Below are 25,018 nucleotides of genomic sequence, written 5' to 3'. Positions count from 1 at the left end.
AGAATGGAAAAGATGAGATGTTGCAGGACGAGAAATGGGAATATAAGGAAAAAGAAAATGAAGATGAGATGACAGGCTCTTCAAACATGCTTTGCACATTTCCATCATGTCTTTTTCAAGAAGACTCTATCCAAACAGTGCTCTATCATAAAGACTTAGGCCTTCATAAAGACATAAAGGTCTTTGGCATGAAACCATCTCTTCCTAGGCCAGCCTACCAAATGCTCTTTGGTGAATTTCATATCTTCCCCATTCAATTGTCACGAGTACCTTCCCTTGAACTTTTAGCTTGATGTGTATGAATGTGCAGAGCTGGGATTACACATATGAATGCAAATTAAACCCCCAACAGTCAACACATCCCCTGCAGGCAGGGACCTCATTCAGTCACAAACTGGGGAGACAGTAGCCTGCACTTAACCAGTACCTGACAATTAACTAGTACTGTGAAGTCTTCAAAGGGTTTGCCCATGCATTATCTCAATTATTCTTAATGTCAACCCTGAAGAGCAGGCAAGCAGATGTCATTCTAAATTCCACTTGACAAACGAGGTAACTGAATTTGAGACACTCTCTTGAATTTGAGACTCTTGAGAGTCCACACTGGTTGATAAAGTCAAATATTTAAAACACCCAAACTCCCCTTCAATTTTGGTATTTGTCTGAAATTTATGCTCAGTTTGGCTAAAACATTCATTTCAATCATGTAAATACTACAGCCAAAGTCCCATAAAATCTTAGTTGTGCAATTCCTATTCCCAAGATAGAGTGTAGATATTTATTAACTTTACAGAATATTACTACTCTATTTCCAAGTAAAGTTATTTTCCCCCTAAGACTCAGCCCCACATATGAATTATAGTAAAATCTCTCTCTACCTTCTTCTATTTCCAAGTTCAAAAAATGGCATCCTAATATAATACCACAGGTGCCAATTTAAACACAGGAACACTGGAAATACTGCCAGACTTCCAGGCTTAGAAGTGTTTCTATTGTTACAAGTTGGGCTGCTAAACACACAGAGTCTGAACATCAAATATGAGTGTAGCAGCACTATGGGAACTTACATTTTTAAAGTGTAGAGCAGTTCCCCTTAACTTTCTTTTTCAATCTGGACATTATCCATCTCAATGGTGTTCATTATAGAATTTTGCACATACAAAGAAAATAATAAAAGTTCACTGGCTAAATAGGTTATCTTAAAATAGTACCTTAATAACATTTTCCCCAACTTTTTTTTTTTCCTTTTGAGCAACAAGGATTGAATTCCACAGGCTTTCACTAACCAAATCAAGAAGAGTTTCTATGATTCTGCCAAAGTTGAAAGGTAGAGGAATCTGAGGTCTGACTTTATTGATTTGTTGCTCATAATAGTTACTGGAAGGGCACAGCTGGTTTGATGATTCAGCCAGAAGATTTTAGCAAAGAACGACCAAAATTGTATTTTCCTTCTCTACAAATGATAAAATACATTGCAACTCCTGGGACAGAGTCCCCTCATCCATAGTCCCACACATAATATACCTAAAAACATCTGCCTCAGGCCCCACACAAAGTAGGTGCTCAGCATCTGTTGAATTCTGATCTGTGCCCGAAAAGTAGTAGACAAATAATAAAGAATTAAAGTTCTCAATTGGTACCAACCACACAAATTTTAATCATTCTCCTAAATAACAGCCGAAGTCTATTGCTATTTGTACATATGTTGCATATGCTCGTCTCTTGAAATTTTTCTTGCTTTGCCCCAAGGTCAATGAGAGAAACTGATGTGATGAAGAGAGGCCCTAAAGCTGATATTGTCTGTACTTCTATTCCCCATGTTCTCCTGCCGCATGTCTCCCCAGAACTACGGGCAGAGAATGTGGGTTTGAGTAACTGGTGTCCTGCTGATTACAACGGTCAATTAAATAACCCAGAAACCCAGGAGCATATGTTCACATCTACAATATTGATTAATTTTGGAGATTGGGGTAAAAATATATTAGTACTTGGGTTCCGCTTTCATGCTTAGTGGTCAGATAAGTATTCGTCCAATTCAGATCTATTTCTGCACCCTGTGGGCTCTAGAGTGTTACTTTTGTGTTTCACTTTCCTTTTCCTTCTCTGGTTACCGTCTGGTTTCCCATGTCGGTGCCTCTACTATGACTGACCAGCAGCATATGTTTAAGCAGGATTTTAATTACTAGGCCATCTCCCAGCCAACTCGCCCAAGGCAGACTGGCAGAAAAGTTCTACAATCCACGTCTCAGACTCTCTCTTGCTCCTCTCCAGGTAAATCTCTTTTTTTCTGAAGATGCTAAAATCATGCTGATGGAATCATATTCATCTGATAAGGATGATGACCACCTAATTTCTATAAAGTTTCATTTCTGTCCGCTGAGTATTTCAAGTTGCAGGGCTGGCACAGGGAGATTAAGATGGGGTGCCTGATAGTGTGACGTGATACCAGGATTTTTTTATCTTAACCCAGAAAAGCACCTTCCCATATATCACTGCACATGCCAACTAACAAACCCTGGGGATTTAGCACAGATCTGGCTTTTCAATTTGCCTTTGAGTAACGTCATCAATTTGCTTCAATTGAAGCAGGAATTATATTACATGATCAAATAGCAGTAGAATTTCTCTCCACCTCTGAAGTCCAACGCGAGGAGATTAGCGTTGACTAAACAGTGGGAAAGAACAGTGGTGATGACTGCCTTGTGTCAGCTAGCTGGAGGTCCAAATGCTACAGATGCAAAAACCAAACATTTTCTATTTGGCCACAGCCAAATCTTTGAAGGATGGCCTCAGTTTCCCTCATTTGCTATATGGAGAGAATAATAGTAGCGCCCTCCTATGGTGCTTAAGAGTATTAAAAGAGATGGCACAAAGGGCTTTAAGCACTGAACCTAATGGGTGAGCAATGCTCAAGGGTCCCTATCACAGCAAAACCATCATCACTCAAAACAGTGTCTAAAACTAACACTTTACTGGGCAAAGAGTTCTGTTAGCTTATGGTTAAGAAGATGCATTGGACCCATATCTCCAAGTCAAAAAGAAACCAACCTATGGAAAATTCTCCAAGTTATTTTTTCAAAGAACGGATCTCAGATTAGCTCACCTTGCCTGTTAGCCTCCTCCTAAGCATCTAATACTTTGTCCCCACATGGAATTTGGACACGATTCTCCCTCCGCCAAAATTGCTCTTTCCTCTTCACTTGACAAAACGCTACTTGTTTGTTTTCTAAATTTTAAAAGTATCCCTGATTTCTTCAGACTTGGCTGAGTCCCCTTGTTTAAAGCTCTCGGAGCAGTCTGTATTTTCCTTTTGTAGTGCTTACCATCATTGCATTTAAGTAATTTAAATTAATTATTTTTTGCAATTATTTATATAATATTTACACACACACACACACACACACACACACACACACACAGGACTATATACCTCAAAATGTCAAGAGCTGGCCTTGCCTTGTTCACCTGTGCATCTCTATTGTCTTATACAATAGTAGCCAATCAATAAGCATATGTTAAATAGATGAATGGATGAATGAGGGAAAGAGATAGAGAAGAATCACTGGAGTTGTTAGTATAGGAAGGAAGTAAACAGAGTAGTTTAAAAGTTGACAACTGTTCCCCTTGTCCTTAACAATCATCAGTACATCCACACTGGGCTTCCTAAATGGATAGGCAGCAGCTCCTTGGAATCTGTTTTCCTAATTTTCCTAGGCTGATATGGCCCCCAGTCCAGCAGCAGGGACTCTCTGCTCTTGGGGGCTAAAATTAGCACCAGTAAGCTCCTCCTGCAGTGGGCTCTAATCATGCAAAGGCCCAGGTGGGCCTTGCTGACAGATGTTAAGGTTAGAAGGAAGGGTAGCAGCCAGATGAGAAAACAGAGCCACCCCCTTCCGGAGGTACCAGCACTTCCTGTCTTTAGGCCTGGCTGGTTCCTGCCGGCCCACCCCCTCCCCCATGCATCAGTTTCAACACAGTTGCTGCTCTTTCTGTCATTTGAACTCAAATTCTATCTCGGAAATTGATGGGCGATTCTGCCCCTGACAACACAATGTCAGCTTTGCTCAGTGTCCAGCTGGTTCCGTATATATTATCATAATGTGCTGCCTGGGTGGACCCTGGCTGATTCTCTCCCTTGACTCAAATCCTCCTTTCCACACTAATTTCTGTCCTCTGACATGTAGACACTACTTGTTTAAAAATAAAAACAGAATTAACAGCTTGGGAAACATTTTGATTTTTAAAATCCTATAAGGACAGTAAACATATTCTAATGGTAAACTGAACTAAAAAGATTTTCTTAAAAATTTAAAAAAAAATTTTTTTTTTTTAATTTGTTTCCCAGGGTCCTACCCTGTTTCCTGATGACTTGAAAGAATTATTACTTCCCCAACCCTTAAGCCCTCTAAAACACTTTCCCAAACTTCAGACCTGATTTTGTCCGATCCCAGTATCACTTATGCTATGACCGCCTTAATATTAACTAATTAATCTAGCCACTATTTTTGTTTAGATTTTCTTTTTCTTTAAATTCAGTCTTGTCCTAAGCAGTGACAACAGAGATCACGACTTTGGAGTGCCATGTTTTTGTTTGTTTGCTTACTTGTTTATGCATCAGGATAGACATGTTAACTCTTTAGAAAAAAATTTTTTTGGTAGTGTTTTCCCCTCATCACCTAAAATCTTCACATGTACTACATGGAAACCTACTCTAGAAGCTCACTGCTAACCATCAAGTGGACTCAATGCTAGCACCTCAGCTGAAGAAATTCAGAGAGAAGAATGTCAGGGGAGAGCTACCTAAGTGATGGTGTATGCGACACACTGTTAACCTCTTGCAGAAATGCTCAAGGTGAAGGGAAGTTGGCCTTAGATCTATCCTGTGGAATGACCATCACCTTGGCATTGTGGTGGCCACTCACCAGGTGTGTCTAACACCTCAGGGGACAGGAGACCTTTCTCACAATCAGCTGGATTCAAACAACAAATTATCAGGACTTGAAGGACTCTACTAACTTCCTCCTTTAATTGATGAGGAAATCTAAGTGCACACTTGAGGTCCTGAAGAAATGTAGAAGCAGACTCAGTTTTTATTGATTTCTGAACGTATAACTAAAAATGTCCAAACAAAAGTGTTTCAAACCCATTCTTGGCCACTGACCCTAAATATCTCCTCTTCAAAAGATTGACCAGTACACAGAAGCTTTCATTTGCATGTTCACATCACTTGAATCCTCTGAAATTCTCAAGTGAGTGACGTTCCTGTTTGGAACAATCAATTATGCAAATAAGCACAATTGGAAATATAATGATTTTGTAGCCAAATATAAGACAAAAGCAATAGGTTTTTAAAAGTTCTGTCATTGTGGTCCAAGACATAAGCAGAAAGCCTCACTCCTTGCCTCCCACCATGGTCCTCCCCACATGCTTTGTGCTCATTAAAATAAGTTAGGTGTGGGCTCACTCATTTATTAGGTCATTCAAAATACCAAATACTGGACGTTTCCCAAAGTTGATGGGTTTGTCAAGAAATTCATATAAGAAAATCCATATCAGTTTCCCATGTTATTTGTAGCAAGAGGTTTAGTAATCCTTCAGCACCTTAACAAGGAGACTGTTAGTATCCCAACAGTCCTTTAACTCATGGTCTCACAGCTTTCCCTTGGTCTCCTTTTTCTCTCCCTGTATACATGCCAAGGAGCCCATATGGTCAACAAATGATTTCTACAGAGATGAGTTAGAACATCCTTGCAAATAAATAAAATATTATCAGCCTCCTTCTTATCTTGCCAACCCCATAGAAAACATACCAGTCATCAAATAAAATGCATGGTTTTTTTTTTTATTTGACTAGCAGAATGTGGTACAGTCATGGGAAAAATAGGTTATTGAGGGAAAATAAGCTGTAAGGTAAACATACGCAGTATGCCATTAAAACGAAAAAAAGATACGCTCTGGGCTAACTTTTGAAAGGTCTATTTAAGATACCAGCATAAATACCTTCCTTGTACTGAGGAAAAGTAAGAACAGTGGGATAAGAGATGGAAAGAGTTTTAGCATAATATACAGAGCAAGTGGCTGAAAGTACAGACTCCAAAGTCAGGCTCTCCGGGTTTGAACCTAAGATATATACTACTTATCTGCTGTGCAACTCTGGGAAATGTATTCTACTTCTCTTAACTCTGTTTCCTCATCTTGACAAGGGGTGCCTCTAGCATTACGTGCCAAGCAAAGGAAGAGCTCAGTGAGGCTTACTGTCCTTATTCTTAGTACTCTTAATATGCACAACTACGTGGGTAGGTAGACGAGGGGTGGAGCCCCAGGTCTGATTCTAATTTGTTCTGGGGTTTGGGGTAAGTTACTGACCCTCTCGAAATCCCAGTTTTCTCCTCTATGGGATGAGAAATGGGATTATATTGCATTATATTTTATATTATATTAAAAATGGGAATAATAATCGTTAGAGCTCATGAGATTTGTTGAAGTATTTTATGATGTAAGTAACATAATGACTACGGTACTAGCACCGAGTAACCGCTCCATAAATGATAGCTGATAAGAGCCCTCAAATAGCAACAAGGGCAATTCTACTACTACACATTACCCCCTGGCCTGGTCACCACCAAGCAGGGCAGCAAATTCTGAGCAGTATTTCTACTTTGCCAGCAGTGCTGTGTGCGGGGTCCCATTCAAATAAGGAAAACACAGATCACCTGCTTCGCAATGACCCGTGGCTCCCAAACTCCTTCATTCGCCTGACACTGAGTGCTTGCTGGCTATCGAGTCCCCAACATTAAGATTTCTAGTGTTACCCACTCTACAGACTAGTCTGGGTATACCCTGAAAATCAGTCTTCGCTCACGTCTTTATTTATCATCTTGACTTCTTGTCACGTCCTTTTTTATTGCAAGGGAAGACAAAAGACAACTTCCCCACTGCTCAGAGAAAAAGACCCGACTTGAGGCTTGAAAATCAGGCCCCTCTGTGCTCTATTTTTGTGACACATCTGGATATTCTTAGCCCTAATGTTCCGTCCTTTCATCTGTCTTGCTTTTCCAAATAGGAAAATGTAATGTGCCCTCTACATAACAAAGCACGACATCGGTATTTATCTATGGTAATGTGGACCCTTCACCAAAATGCTCTTGCCCAAGTGGGCACTGCTGGAGTTCTGCACCCAAACAGGTCATGTGAAGGGCCACCGTCTAAGTGTAAAGTTCTGTATTGTTCATTCTCAGCCCTTGTGTTTTGAAAGCATGTTTCTGTCAGGAAGCTGGAGAGATGTTCCAGACCTTCCTCTCAGGATCTTCGGGAATCCCAGAGAGACCGTTGCAAACCTATGCCAACTTGAACTGGAAAGGCATCACAGTGGGACCCCAAGTCACCAACCTGGTTGGGTTGGTTGATCCAGCAACCATAAAGTTATGCTCCCCCCACCACCACCAATTCACACTTTACAAGCATACCATGGACAAAGAGCACTACATGGAGTCTGAAAGAAACTATGTGAATGTGAGAAGATTACATCCTATCACTAGGTCTCTGTTTCTTTCTCTGGGAAAGAAGGGGATGTGTTAGATGACCTTCTATACTTGCGATGACTCTTCACATGGCATGAGCTCTCACCGTAGTGAGGGAGGAGAGATAAATTGGGTTGGTACATTTCTTTGTTGTTTAGTTCTCATTCACTCATCCAGTTTGAGTTGGTTGGGGTTAGACAAATAATATACCTTTCAGAGGCCACATGCAGCCCTCCATTTGAAAGGCCTTAAGAAAGTCTCTACAAGTTCAAAAGAAGTCAAAAGGCAAACTCTTTCTAGGCTACTTATGCAAAAAGTAAATCGATAAGCCGAGACCATCTGGAAAAAGGATTTTCAAAATGTTTGACTTTCTTCCTATTTTGAACACTTGCATTATTGATAGAATGAGGAACAATCCGGGGGAGCCCTCCCCGGCACAGCTAACTCCCTGGTGAGCTTCCAAGGACCGGCAGGGAAGAGCAAAGTTATAAGCAACTCAGAGTGATCTTGCCCTGGGCTTTTGTGACACACTAGGAGTCCATGTAATTGAAAATGAGTTCATCAAAGCTCTGCTTGGCCCCCCACACCATTTCACAATTGCCACGGACCGTGGTCTGAGCATCTCACATGGGCCAGACTAATCTGGTTCTCGGAGGCTCTCCGAGCCTCAACTCCCGCCATCCTCCCAATGACTGGGAGCGACAGGGATCATCCCAGTTTCCCCTGGGGTCCTTGAACTCACCGGAGCAAAACAGCTCTTGCACACGCTGTCCTCTCTTCCCAGAAATTTGTGTCTGTCCCTTTAACCTGGTGAAAACTTACTCAGCTCTTAGGTTTTGGCATAACTGTGATTTCCTCAAGGAAGTCTTCCCTGACCCCTCACTCCTCCCCACTCCTTTTGTACAGAACTCCCATGAGTTGCTTGTAAGCTGTGCTTAATATCTTTCTTCCCTCTTGACATCATAAATTCTGTGAAGACAGGGACTGCATCGGCCTTGTGCTATGGCACCCGAGCTTGGTGTCGGGCCTGTACTGGATGCTTAGAACGAGTGAGTGAAGAAAGGAATGACTGGAAGTCCACCTTACTGACACCTTATTCCTTGGCTAGAAAGCCAAAGAAAGGACTACACCACAAATAGCCAGTGCATTGCTTTGTTCCCCTGAAGCCCCGTTTCTCCAAAGGCACCTCCAGACGAGGGGAGGCATGTGTCAACAGCTTCAATTCCGAGTGCCCAAAATTGTGTGTGTTAAAAGGCAGTCTAGGGGCACCTGGGTGGCTCAGTGGGTTAAGCCTCTGCCTTCGGCTTGGGTCATGGTCTCAGGGTCTTGGGATCGAGCCCTGCATCGGACTCTCTGCTCAGCAGGGAGCCTGCTTCCCCCCTCTCTTTCTGCCTGCCTCTCTGCCTACTTGTGATCTTTTTTGGGGGGGAAAAAAAGGCAGTCTAGAGATGACCCAACCCTGCTCTCACTGAACACATACCAAATGGAGGCCATGGAAGCCAAGTAACCGGCCCAGAGTCACACAGCCAGTTCCTGGCAGAGTCGGGTCAGAAATCTAGCTCTTCCATCAGACAGCCTCCCCTCTCTCCGTTAGATCCAACTGATGCCTACTAACCGCCTCTTAGGGCCTCATTACACAGAAAGGAGAAGAGGGGGCCTCTCCTTTCTATGGGAACCTCCATGCTGTCTCTGAGTTTGGAGTAATCTTCCCAAGCCTGAATCATCTTTCTCTGCATGTCCATAAAACAACAAATTTAAGTGCAGCTGGGCACAGGGAGTCAATGGGGCTGGATACCCAGGGGCAACCAACAGAAGCAAAAGCTGCTTCTGTCTGGAGCAAAAGGATTAAAGAAGGTCAAATGCTAAAGAGCAAGAATAACACCATATTGTCAGGGACAGCTGGAAGGGGACACTACAATGGAGAGGTCGGAACTAACTGGTGGTGGGGAAAATCGGATTCTACTTCTCTGATGCCGTAATTACAGCAAGAAGATGGGCCCAGGGACTCTATCGCCAAACTCTATTCTACAAAGTAGTTTTAGTTTGACCAAACCCCACTTTTGTGTAGATTTGTTTTATTTTGGCATCCTGACCCATTTATACTTCATGCCTTTATCTGTATAACCACCTTGAAGGGAACTTTAATTCTTTTGTAGCTGATGCCCACAAAAACTAAATTGTGCTTTATTCCCAATTATAAAAAGCAGGGATGTTTTAAAAGATCTATATTTGAAGCCAAGAAACTAAGTAAGACCTCAGGTCCAGAACTCGTGAACATTAAAATATCCACCATCTAGAAACGGATTGCTCAAATAAACATGATGCTTGTACAAATTCATAGTGATTTTTAAAAAAGAACCTAAGTATGAAAAACACTGGAGAGGGTGGCCTACTGATGACCAGCTGAGCTCTGTGACCCATTCAGATGTCCCAGTGATCATGGAGGAGGCAAGTCCTCCAACAGCTCCAAAAAGCGAGAGTGTGAAGGGAGGCAGAAGAAGGGAAGGGATAAAACACATGCATGCCAAAAAAAAAAAAAAAAAAAAAAAAAAAAAAAAAATCTCCTAGAAAAAATGAGCATTTAAACTGCTTGTCAGAAGGCTTCCTGACAAAGCCACTAGAGTGTATTCACAGGCATTTGCATAAATGCTGCCGGTGAGTTCACCATAGCTGCTAGCGCTAATGGTACATAAAGTAATTTAGTCACTTCTCCCGGCATTCTATGTCAGAATGATGAGCGCCGGCACTTTGCCTTGTTGCATATTAGATCATTAGATAATAAAGTGTTAGTGCATGAAAGCTGACAGGGTCCCCGCACTGTAGCTCTGTGAGGGCACCGCATTGTGCCACCAATAGAGAAACTGATGCCCCAATTGGCCTTAAATTCAAGTAAACACAACCTGAAACTCAAGAGAACAATAATAACAATATCAACACTCCCAAGCCTTTAAAGATCCCCAGCATAGGGTCCTCACTAATTTGCCCAAGTGACGGGAAGTTAGGGCAGATGCATAAGCTAGGACGGCACATTCCCGTGGGTGGGGATGATTCTGCTGCTTTGGCTCCAAGCCCAGGCTTCCCAAAAACTGAAACCCTGAGAGTAGTCACCTTCTGACACTACCTATCTCCACAGTGCACATCTTCCATAAAGCGATTGCTAACTTAAAGATGAAAACCTCACTAGCCTAAACTCTCCCATAAATATTCAGCCAAAGAAAATCTCAGTATTTATGAATGAAGAAAAGAACGGGGGGAAGCAACTACCATGAGCTACAGGACGTCAGGATTCACCCTCTTTGGACCATGCAAGATTCTGTGCAATGAATTTACCTTTGTCAACTCTCCCACTTGAAATACAGGGGCTGTGACTTGAGCTTGGAGGTTTGGAGGTCCGTGGGTCACACAGGGATGACTGTATGCATGAGTGTAAAGCGTGGTCTCTTTTTCTACTTATATGCAGAAAGATGAGCTACGAAAGGGAACTTTCCTCCAACTGTCTGACAAGCAGGATATAAATAGAGATGTGCAGAGTTGCTCAAAATAATTCAGGCTACCTGTAAATGAGCTGGTAAAAAGCCCAGAATGAGGGAAAATGAAGGCTTCTACAGGTCACCTACGAGGTGAAAATATCTAGCAGTCTCACTGAGCAGTGGCTGTCTGAGGCGGGGGTGAGGGAGTACAGTGGCTGAAGGGTAGGGACTTGGTTCTGGAAGTCTTAAACAGGGCAGTTTCAAACAGGATTTTTCAGTGGCAAAGTTAAGTATTACCATACCCCCCAAATCAACATGCATAGCATCTAAGTCGACTCCCACACATCCCTAAGGTAAGAGCCCAGGAGTCACCCTTTGCTGAGTAGATATTTATGTATCAGCTTGAAGTGTCTAAATGAGTGGGTGGTTTTGTGTGGCTGGTTGATTCATGTGTTCAGAGAAGTAGATTTCCATGCATTGTCATTAGAAGGCACCTCAAGCTATCTCCCTTTTTATTCTACTGGAGAGAAATGAAGTAAGGCATTGGTGACTGCGAGCCCCCCCTAGCTGAAGAAGATAAGACACATCCAGACCCTCCATGATGCTTAACCATTTGCGAACAGGGAAATGTCACCATTTTCTTGAACAATATGTTAATAATCACATGGCCCCTTGCGGACTGGTGAACTGGAGAGGAGGAATAAAACATTGCCTCTAAAACTTAGAATAATACGATATCCCACTTGAAATATTAATATGTACATGTAGAAGCAAGACTATTTTTGAGTTGGGAGGAAGCCTAGAGGCCTTTTGGTCTGGAGATCTCAAACTGTTAGCCCATGGCTGTCTTCTTCCTAAGTACATTTCCCCCTTCAGAGGGTTTAAAAGTTGTGTAATTAGTTACCAACAATTAAAAATTAGGAGTTTTAATGCTTGCCAAACTAGAACATCTGTCCCCAGGGGCTCTCCGTCGCTTTGTTCTCCACTGTCTAGGGCTGCAGGAGGACAGAACGCATACTTGTCCTTCTTCTGCAGTTTCCATCCAGCCTACTTCCCCTATGTATATGACCTGCCCCCACTCAAGCCACACTCTTTCTTTTTTTTTTAATCCCCCTACAGATCATCACCTTCATTTTACCAAGAAGAAGACAAAGGATCCCCGAAGGTAAGATGACCTGTCCAAGGTGACATAAAGGCCAGAGGTGAAACAAAGAAACTGAATTTAGGTTTCCTGGCTCCTACCTCAAGATTCTTTCCTCCACATTATAATTCAAAATAATGTTCCTGACCTCTACGCTCTAAAGGTGTCCTTCTGGCAGGTGGTTTCTGTTGGTTTGTGCTGTTTTTGTTTTTTCTTTTTTCCTGGTGGAGATTATTTGCATGACGTCATGTGGTCCATCACTGCCTTCCCAAAGGCAGGAATGGGAGTTGGCTGTGTCTGCATTTGGAGCCCATTTTGGAACTGTGAACCCATGACTGGTAGATTTCAAACTGACACTTAAGTCTGTCTTTGGACAAGACAGTAACCATTGTAACTAACCAAGCCACAGTGGAAAACAAGACTTCAGTTTTTAAACCACAGCTTTCCAAATTGTGCTCACTGAGTATGTACCTAGTTTTTCTTCCTCCTTTCCCCTAAATACTTCTAGTAATACAATGCCTTAAGTGACTCCAAGGGTATTAAAAAGGCAACATTACTGTAAAATGAGGATCAGAATAATTTTAAGTACAGGAATGGAACGAGGAATGTAATCACGAGCAGGTGTTTCAAATGGCCTCCTGCAAAAAAGTAATATCCATCCATCTCAGCACTAATGAAACCATAAAGAAGCAGCTTTTGAAAGATGATGGTTTACTTTAAAAAGACTGTAAAACTGGATGTGGTGAAGGATCCCTTCTTAGAGTGTTACATCTGGTTAATTAATAAAAAGTACAGTTTGTTTATTCCTTAAGTGCAGAAAAATCAGGCAAAAATAATGATAGTGGTGTGTTTATTAAATTAGAATGCTGGCAGGGAAGGGAGTTTTCTACCTTATGAATTATGTCATGGACAGCTCATGGCCCTTGGAAAAAATCAGGCAATCGGGTGGTAATTTGTACAGTAGTGTTTTTAAAAGAATCCTGCTGATGTAGCAAACCGGAAAGTGAAGTGGGGAAATGGGTCTAGAGTTTAATTTGGAGGAGATAAGAGAAAGTCCAGAATGGTGACTGGTATCCAGTATAGTCTCAATCATTGTTTCTTGGATGGATGGCTGGATGGATGGACTAATGGAAGATGAATAGATGGATGGATGGACAGATGGATGGACAGATGGATGAATCAAGGGATGGATGGACAAATGGAAGGATGTATACATTTTATATACACGTAGTACAGAAACATTCAGATGTACATTCAATCTGGCCTGTGGCTCCTTTGAGTGCCATTCACTTTCCTTGATTCAAATTTTTATCCGGTTTCCTCCAGTCCTCTCAAAGATACCACTGATCAGCCAAAAATTCAAGACAAATGTGAAATCTCCCCCAACAAAACCCACCCATAGTGAGCAGGCTCTATCACATGGTGATGAAGGGAACATCATGCACAAGGTACAGGAGAGATATTTAGTTTGGACTTCATCTTAACAAATGCCTCTGACCTAGACGTTGGACTTTATCTCCAAATGAAGTTCAATATGAAGTTACAGAAATACACCAGTGGCATTGTAAAGAGGATAGAGTTCATTATACAACCAAGTCAGCTGTAAACTCAAAATGTACCACAATATTTGTTACCCTGCTCTGTCCCTCCTTTATTTTTCAGTCAAGCTGCAGTTTGAAGTAAAGTGGTCCAGGTCTCCCTCCCTCTCTCAACCAGAAGGAAAGAAGCATCAACCATTTCCAGGATAGAGATGTGCAACAAGAAAGGGTGGGCCTCAAAGGTATCTTCCTGTCTTTAAATATTTGCTTTCAGCATCGTTTCAACAGAACATTGGAAATCGGAAACAGTAGGAAATGTGGTGGAGTTGGAAGAAAGAAACCAAATAGATTCACAGTTAAAGTAGCAATGCCAACCAATGAAAATGATTTGCCTACCATGTTCCAGATAAGAGGGCGTACCTTCCGAGGGGTCAAGCCTCCGAGCCCTCCGCCCATGCTTAGAGTTATTATGGACAAACATATTATCAGAGACTGCCAGGACATGGCCATCCACATTGACTGTCGTAGACACCACGACCTGGAGACAGAAGAGAGAAATGAATGAACATTTTAATATAAAAGCATGGAGGGTAATAAACTCAAGTTAAATAAATAACAGCTGGGAGCTGAAGAAAATTGCACAGCTATTTCACATAATAACTGGTGCTTATGCTGTACAAGTCTAACAAGAGGAGCTATTGATGAGTGGGTCTTTGGCATGGAACGCTTTTGATGCAGTTTTAAGTAAAATTGCACAGTTTATAGTTATACAGCAGAAGGTACACTGTTAACCATAATTTTAACAAGAGGATCTTTATTAGCATATTTTTTTACACAACGGTGGTTGTGTTTCACCTAAATTACCCTTCAGTTTAGACACTGAAGCAGATATCACAGTTGATCATGCAAATAAAAATCTTTTGAATCTTTAAAATATTTCCTCCTCCCACCCCCTTCCCCCACCCCCCTCACCCCCCCCCCACGCCCCACTGTGTCAGGGTTAAGAGGACAGAGAAATGAAAAAAAGAGGTTTCAGTGAGAGCTAGGAGGCAGCTTTCTCTCCCGGGTGCCTTTTTGGGGTTTCTTGTACTTTTCTCTTCCCATATTACCTCAATGAATCAGACCAAACTTCCCTCCCCCTGGCCTCACCACCATCACCACTACTAACCAGACCACTCCCTCCCCAAAAGATCCCTGCTGATTAAGGGTCTTAGCTCTGTTTCACAGACAAACAACAACAATAACAACAACAAAACAAAAACAAAAAAAAAAAAGAAGAAGAAGAAGAAATGGGGTGGCTCGGTATAATTCGGATACACTGGCCATCTCATAAACCCACTCTGAGCCTAGTTTGCCAGAAGGGACACGGGCAGAGGTGTTTTCTCAGAGAACTCTGACTAAAACAATGAGAAGAAATGACCTACACTTCTCCTTATATTAAATGGGGGAGAGGATTAAAACTGAAACCCACAGAGATATGTTTATTCATGCGACCTCTTACAACCAAATATAATAATTGTCTGTAATTGCAGCCTCAGCTCCCACCTCGTGCTTTGACACGGGAAACAGCAATCAGCCAGCTCCCGTTTAATCCACCTATTATGTTGACTAATTAACTTTCCTCGACAGTTTATTTCTTCCTCCATTATCAGCCCCTGTCAGCCGCAAGCACCCTGCAGCAGAGGGGAGACCTCAGGCTCTTTGATTGATCACCGATAGATTGACATGCAGATTAATTTAATTAGAATCACCTCACTTGAGAAATGAAAGACAAAGGCAAGAGGGCTAATAGATCTGCTCTCATAATGAGGCAAGCCTCCAGAGCCAAAGCTGAGGATTTCTGATTTATTTTGCTCAATTCCCCAGTTGCTTGGAAAGACTCTCGCTTTAATTGTTCTTGGTTTTGAGAGGCATTAGCCTCTGAAGAGGTGAAACGCTTTACAAGGATTGGCACATACTGAGGCCCCAGTTTCTGAGGAAGCCTTTTCTCCGACTTCGAGTCTTGTGCAATGCCTCAGTTTCGTCCCCTGAGTTGGGCAGAGGGCAAGATGCTGGGCCTTGCCCTGTGCTTGCAAACTGTCAGCCCTGCCTTGGCAAAGGGCCCTCCTCAGTAGCCTCCCACCCCCCACCAACGTCAGCCATACTGAAAAGTTCTACCGTCGACATCTTTGATCTAAACCCATTAGGCCAAAACATGGCGGAGTTCCTTTCTTGCGGCCACAAAGATGGTATAGAACTCCAGCCTGTGAAGCTCTGCTCCCAGTTCTATGGTGGGGTTGATTTCATTTGATCTGATCCCATTTGACTTGATCTAGTTATTAGTTTTTGTTTGTTTTCTTCCTTGCCCTCTCTTACACAGACCTGAGACCCTGCTTTTTAAATGGAGCCTCTACAGTCTTTCAGACCTGGATGCAGAAGTCGGGGAACTCTGGAAACTACACACTTGGTCATCCCACCCTGGGGTCTCCCAGGGATGAGTGCAGGGCAGGGCTTCTATGGGGTCCTTCCTAAGGGTCCTCTCTCAAGGTCTTTTCCATGACCCCCAGCCAGACCTGGAGCCTCCCCTGATTTTATTTTTTAAATCTATTTTATTAAAATACAAAGTAAACAACTGAGAGTCCATTCTGGGACTCGGGTGTTTGCCTCAAGCATTGTGAAAACCAAAATCCCAACTAGGGCAAGTCATTGACGGAAGGACTCAGTACATTTGAAGTAGCAGTTTGCAAAGTGGTTTTTCTCTTTCTTCATGATTGACCAACCAGATCTGACACAGCCTGAAGGTTCTGTGTATGCCTCATCAATTGTAGGTTAATTTAAAAGGAGGGGGAAGAGAAGAAAACGGTCCATTCTTTTATTTTCAAAAAGTATTATGTACCAACACAGAGTCCATATTATTTAAGGCAACAGAAACTCACTTTTCTTTTTAGTTAGGGAGGTGGGACATTGACAATTATATAACAAAGCTGGGTCTTTCAAAGAATTTTTGATTTACTACGAGACCACAATTGAGTGGTCACTGGAGTCGTTAGCAGAAGAAACTATAAAAGGAATCCCAAACGGTATCTGTTTCCAGTGTCAGGAAATGCAGAAAGTTGTTATTCTAGATGTCTGTCTTAAGAGGAAAAAAAAAGGCAATGGCAATTCTCCATGCACCTGTAAGATGAAATGCTACAGGCTTAAGCTTAAAATACTCAGTATTTTTTAAAGATATTGTCATCTGATTCCTACATTGAACAAAAATCACAAAAGCAGTTAAGTTAAAAAAAAAATTACATCCTATGTGTTTTTTTTCTTGACAAAAAAAGGATCACCAAGACCACATGTGTGATAGAATCATTTCATTGAAAGTTCCCTTAAAATTGGAGAAAGATAAAACAGAATCCTTGTGTCTTTAATTTCTAGAAAATAAACACCTAATGTTCCTCACAGAAACTCATGACTAAACATTTTAACTTCCCTCTCTTCCAAATAATTTCTCTCATTCCAATTTGGAAATGATCAAGATACATTTAAATGAAACATATGCTGAAATTAATCCACAGAGCAACTTGTAAATTTTTTAAAAATCTAACTGTGAGATGCAAAGGGGGCACTGAAGTGTCCTTTAAAAATAGGCCCATAGAGGGAAGGAAAAGGGCCTTTACAGTTTAACACAAGATTAATGAGGTGCTGACACATTCATGCAGGCAAGGGGACAGACAGGCCTGCCAAATCTTCAACCTTCCCAAATTTTGTCAACAAAACACAGCTTGAATTTGGGACAGGTAAACATGGAAAATGATTTTACATTTGGACTCAACACTTCCCTCTCTAACCCCTTCCTCACTCTCCTGCCCTGGGAAAGAGATGAAGGGAATATGAGGAACAGGTATACTTAGAATTTTATGATATCTGTTAAATTAAATCTTTACTCTTAAGAATTGTACAGTCCAATATAGGAACCACACATGTAGTTATTTAAATTTAAACTAATTAAAGTAAAGTTTTAAATTCCATTGTTCCTGAGTCTCCATAGCCACATTTCAAGTGATTAGTAGCCACATGTGTCTAGAGACTGCTATATTGGACAGGGCAGCACAGAACATTTTCCTCATTCTAGAGTGCTCTACTGGACAGTGCTGCTGTAGAATGGTTTGGAAATAAATTGCTCAAAGTGATTCAGGAGAATGTCCAAATGATATCTCCTGAAATAGGTATTAGTGTAAGTGGACATGTTTAAGGTTATATACAAGTATTTTTGATGACTATATTTTTATAGAATTATTCTATTTAAGACATAGCTTTCTAATATAGCAGTCCATAGGTATGTCGATGAACATGCAGTGTGTTCCATGATACCTTCTATCTAGGTCCAGCCCTCCAAGTGAGGGCATTCAGCATGAGAGGATTAAAAAAACAAACAAACAAACAAACAAAAACACAGAAGAGAAGTCTGCAGGTATCCATGAACTTTGGAGATTGTACACTAACATTTTCAGTTTCTTGCCTCATCTCAGTGGTTCAGAATGTTCTGTTTTATCCTAGACCTAGCTATCCCTAAAGGTTGTTTTTTTTTTTTTTTACAATTTTACCCCTCTACCTATTTAGGATTAGAAACAATTCAACAGGACGTCTGGGTGGCTCAGTGGGTTAAGCCGCTGCCTTCGGCTCAGGTCATGATCTCAGGGTCCTGGGATCGAGCCCTGCATCAGGCTCTCTGCTCAGCAGGGAGCCTGCTTCCCTCTCTCTCTCTCTCTGCCTGCCTCTCCATCTACGTGTGATTTCTCTCTGTCAAATAAATAAATAAAATCTTTAAAAAAAAAAAAAAGAAACAATTCAACACAAAATTGATGATTCTTGACACCCAAGCTTTCCTAGCTGATTTGACTTTGACCAGGTTAACTTGACCTTTAGCCACCGAGCTCCTGCCTCTCAAGTGGAAATACTAACAACAGTGCCTGGTTGTGTGAGGCTTACATTACTGAAAGTGGCCAGCAGGGTTCCTGGCTCAAACTGAGCACTCAACAAATGTTAGTAGCAGTAGTAGTATAGCTGTTACTTTGTTGGTGATACTGACCAAAAGGTTCAAGTTAATGTATTGGGCTAATCATCTGAAGCCATAAAGAGGACCCTGTATAAACTGTTATTTTAAATAAAAGGATACAAAAATTATCCCTAATATGTTCACTGCTTTATCAGTCTAACAATGAGATTGCATAATTCTAAAGACTTTTGTGCTCACCATATGTCACTATGTAATTTAGGCCTCATGTAAATTGTAAATTTCACTGGTTTATATAATTTTCCTTTCTAGAACTCAGTGACAGATTTTTTGAAAAAAATCTACAAATTAGACATCTTATCAATACAGTCTTGTTTCCCCAATATTTCATATGAATGAAGGATTCTCTGAGAGTTTTGTTATTGGTTAGTATTTCCTGCTACCATTCTTCAAGCTGTCCCTCTTTTCTTCATATCAGGCAAGAGACCTTGTATGTCCCCAATAAACTAAATTATCTAAGATTCATGACCCATAATCTCTGTCTCATGAGCATATTCTCAAAAAGACAAAAGCAGCTAAATTCAGTCATGAGTGCAAAATCCCATTAACAAAAGTAGCAGCTCATGTAGAAGAAAGGGTTATGACAAAAGCAACCGAAAGAGTTAAAATCTGTAGTTTTAGGGGTACCTGGGTGGCTCAGTGGGTTAAAGCCTCTGCCTTCAGCTTGGGTCATGATCCCAGGGTCCTGGGATCGAGCCCCATATCAGGCTCTCTGCTCGGTGAGGAGCCCACTTCCCCCTCTGTCACTCTGCCTGCCTCTCTGCCTACTTGTGATCTCTGTCTGTCAAATAAATAAATAAAACCTTTAAAAGAAATAAAAAATAAAAAATAAAAAAATAAAATCTGTATTTTTAAACATTTCTATAACAAATCTGGAATTAAGAAGAAGATTAGACCACAAAAATGATTGCAATGTTTAGATTTAGAATATTTTAGTAATAAGTATCTCCCTCCAAGAAATAACTACTTTAACAACTTAATTTTGAATGGATATAAAATTATAAACTTGGTCTTCAAAGCTAATATATGGTAACTCAGTGTAAAGAAACTGGTGCTAAAGTTGGTCTGTTACATGACTTTCTCACCTCTGGGTTTAACGTATTCTATGTCCGCATTAATTCAGGACCCCTAATATAAGGCATTAAATGCACTGGCTTGGAGTACACGAAATAGAAAGGCAGTGAGTGACATTCCATGGAATAACAGTCAGCAATAAAAAGAAACAAACTATTGATACACCTGGATGAATTTCAAGAGAATTATGCTGAGTGAAAAAAGCCAGTACCAAAATACTACATCTTGCATGTATGGGCTTATTCCCTACCCTCTTCCCCACCAAATTTACATGTTAAATACCTCATCCCTAGTACCTCAAGATGGGCCTGTCTTTGGAGACAGGGCCTTTAAAGACATGATTAGGTTAAAATAAGGCTCTTAGAGTGGGCCCTAATCCAATCTGATCCATGTCCTAAGAAGAAGAAATTTGGCCAAGCAGAGAAACACCAGAGTGTATGCGTGAAGATGAAAGACCATGTGAGGACACAGCAAGAAGGTGGCTATCTATAAGCCAAGCAGAGAGGCCTCAGAGGAAACCAACTCTACTGATGCCTTGATCTTGGATTTCCAGCCTCCAAGCCTGTGAGAGAATAAATTTCCATTTTTAAGCCACTCAGTCTGTGATGTTTTGTTATGGAAGTCATGGAAAAGTCATACACGGAGTAATTCCATTTACTTGACATTCCTGAAATTTAAAAATTGGGGGAATAGAGAATGGATTAGCACTTGCCAAGGGTTCGGGACAGAGGGAATGTGGATATGGCTACTACGAAAAAATGACAGGAAGGATCCCTGTGATGATGGCGATGCCCGATATTGTCACTGTGGTGACAGATACATAGACCTACGCATGATAAAACCTTACAAAACTAAAAACATATACCTATGTAAATGACTATAAGCAAAACTAGAGGAATTTGAATAAGGTGGAAGATTTATCAATGTTCAAATCCAGCATGATTATTGTATAATACTATGTAACATTGTACTATAGTTTTGCAATCCATTACTATTGGGGTACTGGGCAAACGGTGCACAGGGTCACTCAGTATTATTTCACACAACTACATATGAATCTACAATTATATCAATAAAAAATTTAACTACATAAAAGGTCTCATTAATTAAGATGCCCTTCCATAGGTGAAGGGACATACAAACTGATAATCCACAGAAAGGAATATTATACAGCAATAAAAAGAAATGAGTTATCAAACCATGAAAAGACATGCAGTTTTAAATGCATAGTGCTGAATGAAAGAAGCCAATCTGGAAAGGCTATAAGCCGTATGATTCCCACTGTGCAACATTCTGGAAAAGGTAAAACTATGGAGGTAATAAAAAGATTTGCCAGGAGTTTGCCAGGGGGAGGGAGGGAAAAACAGGTGAGGCACAGGGGCAGGGAAGCCATTCTATCCGATACTGTAATGGTGAGGACATAACACCATGCATTTGTCCAAACCCACAGAATACAAAACATACAAATGAATCCTAGTATAAACTATAAACTTTATACTGTGTTATCAAAACTGTATCAATATGGCACATTACTCTAATAAGTATATCAAATGCATGCAACATATTAATAATAGGGAAAATGGGGGAAAGGATTGAGGGTTTCTATGAGAACTCGTTTATACTTCCTCCTCATTTTTCTGTAAACCTAAAACTGCTTTACAAAATAAAGTCTTTATGTCATCAAATTTCTGCCCTCCCCCCTACACAGGGGTGTTCTACCATATTCTCTACCCTGTCTGCTGAGCCATTCTTTACAGACTCCTTGAACATTACAGTCAAAAGCCTAAGAAATCAGCCAACCTAGTAGCTTCCAACTAAGAGTTTTCAAATGTAGTAATAGGAACAACACAGCAGAGTGGGAACCCTAAATTTGTCCTTAGGAAGGCTGCATTCTAAAGCAGTCAGTTTCCTTTGTCGCTATAGGATGAGATCCTCTACCTGGAAACACTGGTTATCTCCTGTCTGTGAGAAGCCCTGAACTGATGGATTCACAGGACTCTGAATTTTTAAAACAGTGTGTGATTCTTAATAACCGTCATCGGGGGGCGCCTGGGTGGCTCAGTGGGTTAAAGCCTCTGCCTTCTTCTCAGGTCATGATCCCAGGGTCCTGGGATCGAGCCCGCATCAGGCTCTCTGCTTCACGAGACCCTGCTTCCTCCTCTCTCTCTGCCTGCCTCTCTGCCTACTTGTAATCTCTGTCTGTTAAATAAATAAATAAAATCTTTAAAAATAAATAAATAAATAAACATCAGGATCAAAAAATACGTCATCACATGGGATTCAGAAAAGAAAATGATAAAAAGAAGTCCTCAGTAGTCATGGCACTGCAAATGGGTCTAACACCTCTCTTTGAGGCATGGAAAACTGAGGCCCAAGAGATTTAAAAGCATCCTCAAGGTCATAGGACAAATTAAGAGCAGAGGTAATCCTGGAGGGAAACTTTCAGACTCTAGGTCCACTTCTCACCCACCGCGGCCTCTGGCCTCTCCACACAAATGCTACAAGTTGTGGCTGAAGTCTGTTCTCCCCTGACTCTGCTGGTGTCTCCCAGGACATAGAGCTGGGATGTATATGACTGACTACACTCTAAGTATTATATACATAAAAATGTCTGCCGCAGTTAGGAGTCAGGTCTTCATTAACTTTGTCCTTTAAAATATCCTTGACTGATACGGAATGAGATAGTCTCTGAAAACTGCCTGATTGCTAGTTTCTATCTGGTTGAAAGATCCCAAATAAGTCATTAAAAATTATGGAGGACGCATGAACCTACAGGATGTAACAGAGTGGAACTTGGAGAGAAAGGGAGAGAGTGACGGAATTAAATCCACTCTGTAAGGCTCAAGGCAAAAAGATCTCTTTTCTTAACAGTAAGACAAAAGCGGACACTTCTCGATGCTCAGATATGTATGCTAAACTCATTCAGATCTTTGGAAACTAAACTCAGCTTCTGTTTCCTGAACTGTGACACATGCTCAACATAAAAGCTCATCCGTGACCTGAACCTTGGTCCTCCCTCTGTGGATCAGGAAACCTTTGATGACTCTAGATGGTGTCACTGGTATTTAATGGGTACTCTCCGTGTATGTGTTCCCACTGGCTATTTTAAGTAGCAGCGAGCCAAAACATACAGAATTGCCATGTCTGCTCTCTACCAATGAGACCATCACACATGGATGAGAAAACTGGGAGAAAAAAAAAAAAAAAGCATATTAGTCAACAGCTCAGATTCTAGGGTCAGAGAGTCCTGAGTTTGAACTCCAACTACATCACTTACCAGTTTGTAGCCTTAGATAAGTCAGTAGATCAGAGGAAAGAGTTGTGAGCCTATTATAGTCCAGGCATTATTCTAAGGAGAGGCAGCAATGAACAAGACAGATAAATTGTTTGTCCACCAAGAACTGAGCACTTATCAGAGGCAAAAAGGGGTTTTCAGACAGTGATTAAGCAAATTTCTGAATGTGAAAAGTTCCAAGAAGAGAATAAGATGGGGATGGAGTGATACCTCGGTGGGAGCTATGTTTGACTGGGTGATTAAGGCAGGCATCTCTGAGGAGGTGATGTTTTTAGCTGAAATCTAAGTAAAAGAAGTAGCCGGTTATTCAATGAAGCCGCAGAAGAGTTTCCGAAGCCAGAATAGCAAGTGCAAAGATCCTGAAGCAGAAATGAGTTTGGTGTATCCGAGGAAGAGAAATGAAAGAAATTAAGAGAGGCCAATGCACTTGTTTGGAGGAAAGTAAACAAGGGAATGAGCAGTGGAAAAATAAGATTATCCATGCAAAACACTTTGTACGGTGTCTCATATGTAATAAAAGCTCAGGAAGTTATAACTTAAAAAGTGAAAGAATATCTTTTGTTGGTAAGTCTCACTAAGTAGAGGCATCCCCAGAAGCAATATCCACTGGCAACCCTGATCTACACCAAACACTTTTAAACATCTATCCTTTCACGTATTTTACATTTCTTCAATAGCGACTGTACTTAATGTAGAAATTTATTTCCTCGAAATGCAGAGCCACCAGTCATCAAATCGCGTTCATAAGGATTCCTTCTCAGTGATGCATATTTTCTGCCAAAGCCCAGCATAAGGCTCATGCCAAGACACATATTTGCCCAACAAGCCATAATGGTTTAATATATCAGGTTGAAAATCCACCATTTGTATTTACCATGTTATGCGAATTAATCCTGTATTCTGAAACTATCATTAGAGCTGCTTTCAGTATAATTAATCAGCCTGCTGCATCTTGAAATTATTCTGTATGAAGAGAGTGATTGCAGCTTGGGTCCCTAGCATTCTGTTGGTAAAGAATTTAATTGCAAGATGTGCTGTTTGTCAAAACAATGTAACGGGAGTGGGGGGTGGTAAGGGACAGTGGAGAGAAATAAAAAGGATACAAATATTTCTTTCTTTATTTAAGTGCTTTTAAAAGCAGACTGAAACTGCAGAGGTAGGACATGTATTTTAAGAATTGTCTGATGATCTCTTATAATATATTGATTCAGAGCCTCTGTAGGCTTTTGAATAAATAACAAGGATTCTCCAAAATTTATAGAATTCACCAAAAACAAGAGCAGAGAGTTGCCTTTTACTGTCACTTCCTGGGCCATCATTTTTAAAAGAACACATCTTTGGTGGGGATTTGGGATGGTAACCTGGTGGTTTCTCCTCGTATTTCCTTTCCCCACTCCAAGTGACTAGAAAGTGAAGGAAGATTGTTTGTCTCCTCCAATAAACGCGAGATAAGCATGAATTTGGAGCTGGAAGTTTCTCTCCGCTCAGAAGACTCTGCGGGCGCTTCTCAGGATGGTTTATTCGTACCCTTTGGCTCAGAGCTTAAATATCACCTCCTCAAAAGTTTTCCCTGGTCACCCACTTTAAATTAGGCTCCTACCCCCATCCCACATGTGTTCTCTCTTATATTATTAATATTCTTTATAGTAATAATGAAAAGTTTTGATGATTTGTAATTACTCATCTGTACACATCGTAGCAGCTGGTGGCATCTCTTACCCGCACATCCGTGTTCTGTCCCGTGTGGGCCGTACAAATAGACATTTGCAGGTTGCTCTGTGGTTATACATGGCCAGGGGACACACTACTAGCCCATAGAATATGGACATGTTTGACAAGGGTCACTTCTAAGAGCGGGTTTTTAAGAAGTTCATGAGTCCCCTCTATATAGTCTTTGCCCTTCAGTTGGATGGACAGACAACAAGGCTCTAGGGGATGG

At 41.1% G+C, this 25,018-nt stretch overlaps 1 protein-coding gene across 8 annotated transcripts in view; it reads right to left on the bottom strand.

The window, feature by feature from the left end:
• EBF1 (EBF transcription factor 1) overlaps positions 1 to 25,018 on the bottom strand; it is a 383,907-nt gene that overhangs the window by 109,393 nt on the left and 249,496 nt on the right. For 4 of the 8 annotated variants that reach the window (XM_082724997.1, XM_082725001.1, XM_082724998.1 and 1 more), the window contains exon 8: positions 14,066 to 14,207. In XM_082724997.1, coding sequence (XP_082581123.1) covers positions 14,066 to 14,207 — 142 coding nt within the window. The remainder of the gene's footprint in view (positions 1 to 14,065; positions 14,208 to 25,018) is intronic. The other 4 variants (XM_082724999.1, XM_082725003.1, XM_082725000.1 and 1 more) reach the window with 1 other exon arrangement.

This window comes from Mustela nivalis (assembly GCF_964662115.1).
Source record: "Mustela nivalis genome assembly, chromosome: 3".
In the NCBI taxonomy this organism is placed as follows: domain Eukaryota; kingdom Metazoa; phylum Chordata; class Mammalia; order Carnivora; family Mustelidae; genus Mustela; species Mustela nivalis.
The sequence above is the reverse complement of the archived record's forward strand: the minus strand, read 5'-3'. Positions and strand labels throughout refer to the sequence as shown.